General features: G+C 34.9%; 1 protein-coding gene across 1 annotated transcript in view; it reads left to right on the top strand.

Annotated features, from left to right (window-relative positions):
- LOC124376372 (vicilin-like seed storage protein At2g18540) overlaps nt 1-4628 on the top strand; it is a gene marked incomplete at its 5' end in the record, with an annotated part of 40192 nt that extends 35564 nt beyond the window's left edge. The window contains one exon of the mRNA XM_046835425.1: nt 4017-4628. Within this exon, the coding sequence (XP_046691381.1) occupies nt 4017-4081 (65 nt within the window). The remainder of the gene's footprint in view (nt 1-4016) is intronic.
- Between the last annotated feature and the right edge of the window lie 4273 nt (nt 4629-8901).

Below are 8901 nucleotides of genomic sequence, written 5' to 3'. Positions count from 1 at the left end.
TTTTGACCAATACTGTATGTAAGAAAACCAATATTAATTAAAATTGTCTTTGTATTGAATATAGAGACATTTACAGACACTTTTTTTCCAATTTAAGATTTACAGCTCATCCACTCTAACAAGAAAATAAATATCTTACCATATTTGGCTTTATTTTGTTAAACCTGACATTCCAGCAAAAGCTCAATCAGTAAAGTTTATTTCCCTGCAAAGGTTTTATGTGTGTGTGTGTGTGTGTGTGTGTGTGTGTGTGTGTGTGTGTGTGTGTGTGTGTGTGTGTGTGTGTGTAAAGCTGTACCGAGGCACTTCCTATAGAAATTTGTGTCCACATTAAAATTATTAATACTTCATACAATCTTCCTCCTTAAAAAATGAAAATTTACAGCAAACACCCTTATCCAGAGCCCCTAACAATTATTTTATTTATCCAGCTGACCAATCAAGGGCCTCACTCAATGCTCCAGGAGCATGATGCTCCGAACACTTTTTGGTTTCAACACATTTAAATTATTTTTAGTGTTATATTGGAAAAAAAATCTTTTTTTAATTAATAAATCATGTTTGTGTGTGGTAGCCACCTAGCCTTTACAGATATTAAATATACAGAGAATTCCTCTAAGCTGAAACATTTAGCATTTAGTTGAAGTCAGTAAATAGCCCTAGGAGGTGAAACAATAGTTTATTGTTGTGGGTTGTACTGAGAAATTGGGAAATTTTATAAATACCCATTTTCCTGAAAAAACTGAAAAAAGTGAAATGATCATGTCTGGTATTTAGCTGTTTGTTTTATTGCTTTCAGAAATGTTCTCTAAGGACTACATTGTGAGTGATTTCTTTTCTGCTGGTAATAAGAATAAAATATCATGGTAAAAGAAACAGTGAAAGAAATTGCAGACTCATACTCATTTATTAATTATGTCAAATGCACATTAAAGAGCAAAGGATCCAGGTGTTCAGTTGAATTAACGTCCTGTGTATTGAAATGTATGGAGGTCTACATGACATAATATCTCTTTATCTTTTCCTTTGCTCTTCATGAAGCTTGTTTTCTTCTATAATATATCTGGATAAAACACATGTTTTATCTGTTCACAAGTTAAAAATCTTTTTTACCAAAGACCAAAAATCCTACTGCAATCCAATTCCTCATACACACCATGCTTTTTGAACATCCCATTCCACATTTGGTCCCAGTGTGCTGTTCTAATAACCTCCGCTCTTCTGAAAGATGTTCCACTAGATGTTGGAGTTTGCTGGTGGAGATCTGTGCTCAGCCACATGGGTGTTAGTGAAGTCAGTCAGTGATGCAGTGTGCATAGGCCTGGAGTGCAATTAGCATTCCAGTTCATCCCAAAGGTGTTCAAAGGGGTTGAGATCAGTAGTAGTTCCACTCTAACACATATACTGTATACCATATATTCATGGGGTTTTGCAGTTTAATGCTACCACTGCATTAATGCAGCTCTGTGCCTCTAACTTTGTGGTAACAAGTTGGGGAAGAACCACATATAACTAAAAAAGTCAAGTGTTGTAATACTTTTGTTTTATGTGCATTAGTGTAAAGTAAAGCAGCATCTGCATCTCAACATATCTTTTAATCTGCAAAAACAGGAATATTATATCATGCTTCAAATGTCTATTGAGATCATAATCACTGCTTTGCTATTTTTTATTATTATTTAATTTCCTTGATATTTTACCCATAAAAGTCAAATTTTTTGCAGACCAAATTGAATCAAATAGGGATATGAAACAAAAAAATATGTTTTAAAAAGGGTGCAAAATTATCAAGGATTAAAATAAATCAAATTACTATTCTTTTCACAATTAATTTTTTAAATAAATCTGTTTGTAATTATGATGTCAAGCAGAAATTAATCTTACATCTCTAAATAGTATGTATTTATTTGTTTGTTAGATTGCTTACTTACTGTATTAATTTATGTTTACTTATGTAGTTACTTTATTTATTGTTAATCTTTACAGCTGAAGTTACAGAACGATTTCTATAAAATTAAGCCACTATAGCAGTAGGTTTTCTTTTTTTTTAGCTTTGTTTTAGTTTTTTTTGTCTTTTGTTTATTGTTAATATTCTCCATGCAATGCAATGTGTAAAAGATACTCCAGGTTGTCCTATCAAAGAAAAAAAAAAACACATGTCCCTTTGAGTGCCTGGGCAACTTTGTGTGTGATTAGTTTTGCATCTCACATGACTGCATCATACTGGGAAAAGGCGTACGTGTTAGAGTTTTTTATTAGTATGTTATGGTTTCTGTTCACCACAGCATCTGGGATAAAAGTGTCTTCAGATCCTAGACTCCAGCTTGAAGTTTTACACATGGGCATTATTGCCATGCACGAAAACATAATGAAAAGTGTTGCATTCTCTGAACCAGTTCCTTATAATTAGCTGCTATGTGATAAGCTTTTTTTCTGTTCTCATTTATGTCTCATATATGAAAACAGAGACACGTATCCTCATCTAAAAAGTATCTTTGCAGTTAATTTGACTTAATGCTCTAGCAAGTCCTCACATTGTTATTTAAAAATCTAACTTCATCTTATTTCAGAGCTTGAATGAAAATGGCATTTTACATTGTCCTATTACAGAAAAGAGCTGGTTTAATTTAAAACTAGACCCAGATGATTTAATACTTGTTACAGGTCATATTTGTTGCCAAATCTATCCGATTTTTGATTGGTCAAAATGCTGCATTTTCTATATATTGAATAGAACCAGTTGTTTATAATAGTGCTTTGTTTTATGTGTGTGTGTGTGTGTGTGTGTGTGTGTGTGTGTGTGTGTGTGTGTGTGTGTGTGTGAGTGTGTGAGTGTGTGAGTATGTATGAGAATGTGTGATTATGTGTGTGTTTGTGTATGTGTAAATGCTGGCAAATTGTTAGAATAGTTTGACCAATCAAACAGAACTAAGCCTCTAACCCAGCACTTAACTCAGAACTAATTTCATGTCAATCAGGAGATATATCGTTGAGTAAAAATGTGCTTTTTTGATTCATAATTCTGTATACGACATTCCAACAACTGTGCTACAACCTACTGCAGAGCCAAAAACACAAATAAAACAGTTTAAAAAAAAAGAAAAAAGAAAAAAAAACGTTTAATCTATTTTATAGATAAAAAAAAAAAAAAAGATTTTACAATTTTGAAAAGAAACTGGGCTTTACAAATAACATGACATAAAACTGTACACAAAATCTGCTGGAGAGTGTGTTAGAGAAGTGAAGAAAAGAGTGCAGGCAGGGTGGAGTGGGTGGAGAAGAGTGATAGCAGTATGGATGTGGTGAGGGAAGACATGCAGGTAGTTGGGGTAAAAGAGACAGATGTAGATTACAGGGGGTACGGATGATCTGCTGTGGTGACCCCTAATGGGAGAAGCCGAAAGAAGAAGAAGATGCAAACACAATTGTATATTGTTAAAATGGTGGTTTGCTAAATACCCATAGGAAATATGAAAAATCTCTCCTGTTCAAGAATCAAGAATATAGTGGTACTCTCAATACAGTATCTTTAGCACCTTTATGATGGCTACAATTTTTATCTCATTTTATCAGCCGAACCTACAGAAGATGGAGAAATTATTCTACATTCTTTTCCAAGTGAGAAACTTCTCTATTTAAACTACCAGCAGGTGGCACTGCCATGACAGTACACAGTTTCTCCTTCTAATGTAAATTACTGAGACGCAGTCATGCATTAAGAGTTAAGTGTTAGAAAATGTACTACTGCTACACAAACATCCGTCTCATTCTGCACCGTTTCCTTACTTCTATTGTGTCTTATTTTTATTTCTTCCCTCCCTGTTTTAATAGGTATTCCATTAGAGTCTGTTTTGATATCCTTAACAGATTTTCCTGTTAAACTGGCATCTGTTTTCTATCACTTCACACTACCACCTTCACCCAGTCTGCTTTGTGTGACATAAAAAAATTAAAAAAAACCATAAAAAATTGAGCTAACAATTTCATTCTTTTATTTTATTTTTTTCTATTTTCAGGTAAGCTGATGTTTGTGCTCTACTTTTTGGGTGTGGGAGGTTTTATGGTCTCCAGAGCAGAGTAAGTATGATTTATGGCAGCTGACCTCTTCAACTTGCCCTGACACTAAATACTTCAGAGCAGGAAGAAGCTTTCACAAGCTCACAAGTCCCAAAGCCTTAACCACTAAGCCACCACTGGTCCTTTTGATGCTCTGCTCTTCTGGTATCCCAAAGGAACAGAACACTCACTTTTAGAGGTGCTAAATATGCCCACATTCTTTTAGTTAATGATGGATTATAAGTGGCTTTTACACCAAGGAACAGCTCAAACTGGAACAGGGTTGGGTCTTCTACAGTAGATCAAATGAAGGGAAACCTCAGTGTTACTGCATCCAATTTACATATGGCTGGAAAAGGCATGTAGTGTATTTGGGTGGTTTCAGGGTGGAGGTGTCCTTTAAAAAAAGTATGACAGTAATCATACTCGGCTAATAGTGACTTCTGACTTCAAACGCATGGCCCGTTCACAAACAGGCCTTTGTAATGCAAAAATGTACAATAGATAAAAAAAAAAACAGACCCTTTTTTCCCATTCTGTCTCCAGGAAGATGCAGGTTTTCCACTGCTATGTTAATCTGTATTCTACGTGACTCTCAGGACAAGCCTCAGTCTCCGTAGTGTTGTGATACGTCATATTCACGTAGCAGCAGCAGTGGGAACGTGCTTGTGAAACAGTTTAGAGAAGTCAATCTATATATTAAATGTTGGTCACAAATTATTTGTCACTTTCTAATTAATAAAGATATACAGCATGTACTAATAATTATATATAAATTAATATTTTTTTAACAATGCAAATATGTTCAAAATTGTGATACAAATGCCAGCTTGTATCCAATGCACATTTTTTTTACATCAATGCATCACATCGTCCACTTTTGCAGATGCAACAATGCGAATCGGTGAATCTTTCCATGCCTACTATGTAGTGATCTTCCCCTGTGGCCTCCTTTGAATTCCTTAACATTCCCTTTTAAAAGGGATACAGTGTCCCTGCTATTGTCTATTTAGATCACCGAGTTGTGCATTGGAATATTTTGTATCATTATTTCTCTTGGCTTTGGGTTAGTCTGGCAAGCAATTCTCCCACAAGGTGGTTTTCTTAATAAACTAATAAATTACAGAGCCAGGAAAAGAAACCTCTTAAAAAAACTGTTATATACAATTGAGTCATTTAAATAAAAATAAAAGCACAAATTGTACTTTCTGGTTGGCAGAATGGGCAGAACTCTAAAACGTCTCCAATATTTATATTTATAATGCCAGTTCTCTTTTTCAGCTTCTTCACAGTTTTCCATCATATGCTTAAATGTCCAGAAGCATCTGATTTTTATCCTCCTTGGTTTATTTCTTCTCTCTAAGTTCCACTGAGTTTTGTCAGTAGTTAAATTATAGATCACTCCACTAAGCATTGGTCCTGGCTCTGCCAGGCGGTGCGGCCTGATGGAATATAATAACAGGGAGGAAACCTCATGAGGCTGGGCGGCCAAAGAAGCTTTGCATCTTGGGTCATGTCCAGAAGCTTTCATTATCGATGGGAAAAAAAGCTGATTTTCCACAGCAACCTTATACACTAATGCAAACTAGAGCTGCATTTATCTCTATTGATTTTTTGGGGGGTCCTAAATATATAGTGTTTGTGCCTTTTCATTTTGCAGCTTATGATTTATGGTCTTGCTTCTCCTTTGAGTGTTTTTATACACATTTCACACATTCCTAAGATTTACAGTAAGGCAAATATAACAGAGCTAGATAACAAGGGAGTGTGTGTTAGTGAAAAAACATTCTTTCATGTTTTTTCACTTGCTCACACCCATTTTTACATATTTATAGTTTACACAAAGGAATGAAAATTGTATTTGGTATGAAACCCAAAAATCTGGTACAATCTATAATATGTCACAGTGTGCATAGATAAATTGATATTAGTATGTGTATAAAATATAGAAATAAGGATTAGACACAAATTCTGCACACATCATACTGTATTAATTGTGCAGACTAGCCATTAAGTCAAGTAGCAGATGCCCAGTGAAGCTCAACTATCACTATGGATAGCTATCATTTATAACACAATAATATGCAGGTAATTATATATTATTTGTACTTATTTACAAAATGTAAACAGATGTGCATTTTACCATTATTAGTTACAGTTAATGTTTATGGACATCCTCACAGTAAGTTTACTCATGTTATCACTTATGTTATGGCAGCTGCACACTCTAATCTAAGAAAATGAAAAGCCATTTTGAACACTTTTCTATGCTGGAAAAGCTCTAGCTTATAGTTAAAATTATCAAAGCCTCCTGAAAAAATAAGATTCAAAATTCCAACTTTGGTGTGTTACATAGTTCCTGTCACATTTTGGAAACACCCAGGCTTTAATGGTTTTTAAGAGACACATGCATATCTCTTTTGTTTATATACAACAAAATATATACTTGGATAATAATTTACTTTGACCAAGCTACATTTATTTTATTTATTTATTATTCCTTTTCATTTAAAAATCCTCCCTTCACATGTAGAACAGATTTATACGCTTGGCATCCAGACCGTTTGTCCAAACATTCCTCTGAAATACTTTTTCATGCCTCTTGTAAAACTTGCCAAAGGTGTTCTTCACTCCTGACCTTGTGATCCAGTTAATTCCAGAGCAGTTCAATAGGAATTAGGTGTGGTGACTGGGCAGTCCATTCCATTATAGATAACACTGTAGCCCATTGTTTGCTCTCTAAATAATGCTTACAGATCTTGGACGGATGCTTCAGGTCACTGTCCTGTTGGTTCCAATTCGTCACAGTCCAGATGGAATTGCAGGGTGCTGAAGTATGTAATGGTACCCATGTTGGTTCAGTTTTCCTTTTACACCAAACCGTTTCCACCTCCATGTTTGATTGTGGGTGTGATGAAGTTTGCTAGCATCTTCTCTCCTGTTCTCCATTTTACATAAATCTTTCTGTGTAGAGCCAGAAATGTCACATTTGGACTCATCTGTCAACAGTTTATTCACTGTCCAATATTTGTATGTTATTGCCTTTTACCTAGTTTGTTGCATACAAAAGGAACATGCAGGTGTCTCAAAACCCATAAAAGACTAGGTGTTTCCACATTTTTGACAGACACTGTAAATTTACCTCAGACTGTTACAAAGAAAGCGCACTGGAGTCACTTTGTTAAAAAATGCTAAATAAGCATATATAAAAACGTAAAATATTTAGTCAACAATGAAACACCTTGGAAAACATATAAATCACGTCAACTTTTGTGTGTTGTTTCTACAGAAATGTTATTAGAATGCGAACATTTATATTTTTTTGCTAAGAATGCTGTTGAATCAAAGTGTCCTGGCCAATCAGATTCAAGAATCCAACTGTGGCGTGAATTACGCTGTTTTAAAGTGCAAGATAAACATTTGTTAGATTGGTGGGATTCATTATTAGAAAAAAAGACACATTTGAAGAACACTCTAAGGGACTGCATTCCTGTAGTGGATAACAGGAAGTGGGTGGTGAAGACAAAGAATTCAGGGAAAACAAAAGAACTTGTTCCAGCTGAATTATGCCAATGCCGACAGCAAAAGATGATACACAGATAAGACAAAGATTTCCTTATATGATGTTTAATGAATAAACTGCTATTAATATGGCTTGTGGATATGAGTTCATTCACATACACTGCTCTTTTCTGCTCTAATGACCAATCTCTTTGTCCTCCAATGAATTGCTGTACACTTACACATTACAGAGTTTAACTGATGCTGAATTGTACGTGGTGTGACAATATACTGTAGTTTTTTTATTTATTACTGGTTTAGCAATTTAAGCCCATGTTGTTGGTGGACAAAAGGGTGAACGATTAGTCTTGAAGAGTACCTTTATTTCTTTGTTTTAACTGCATGTATGATCTGTGCACTATTTGACTAGTATGATGGATATCTTCAAAATGTCCTGTAATAAATACAAATGCAGATGCAAATGCAGATATTTTTATTTACAGTGCAGTACAAGCAAATACATAACCACAGTGACCACAAATAACAAATGTGGCAAAGTGTGAGGTGAACAGTGAATATGAAACTAGTGCAAAGAAAGTCATGTGGCACGTTTAATGAAATGCAGTTTGGCTCTGCCAAACAAAAAAGGCAGTGATGATGTAGATCAAATGCTACATGAATACATATGATTCATGTAGAAGTCATGAATTGCATAGCAGCAATAGACCAAGAGCAAAAGAAATGTAATCTGAGATGCAATTCATGTTCAAGGCTTATTTAGAATTTTGTTAGTTGTAATACTATGCTGGTCCTGTGACCGAACTCTAATAAAAAAAAAGAAGAAATCTGCATTTTTTAACGTGCCATCCAACATTATGTAGAAAAATTAAATCTGAACTTCATTGCCTAGTTAAACTGCCTACAGTATATTACCCAAATGAACCAGTGAAGGGTTATTAAATTATAATTATTGTATTTTATAATTGAATTATATCAAATCTGTCTAATAGAACTGTGCAGTTTTTTGCTTCAGTTTACTTTTTTACTTATTGCAATTAACAGTGTAATGTTTCTATTGCTGCATAGTCTCTGATTACTTTCTCCTTGCTGGATCCAGCATCATGGCCAAGCAGGGTTATGAGTGTCCACACCCACCTGCTAGCTAAAGAGCTGAGTCACTCTGTGTGTATTTGTGTCTTGGCCTGCATTTAAAAGTGTAGCATCTGTGAGTCATCCTTCACCTTATTGCTCACTAAATGTGTTTCCCGCATCCTGCGCATTTCCGTTGTCTCATGTTGCCATGGAGCTGTTTTCGTTCCCTAGCATTTGTGTTTACGAGATTAT

The sequence above is a fragment of the Silurus meridionalis genome, chromosome 22 (genome assembly GCF_014805685.1).
Source record: "Silurus meridionalis isolate SWU-2019-XX chromosome 22, ASM1480568v1, whole genome shotgun sequence".
Lineage (NCBI taxonomy): Eukaryota > Metazoa > Chordata > Actinopteri > Siluriformes > Siluridae > Silurus > Silurus meridionalis.
Note: the sequence above shows the minus strand (reverse complement) of the source record. Positions and strands in the feature narration are given on the sequence as shown.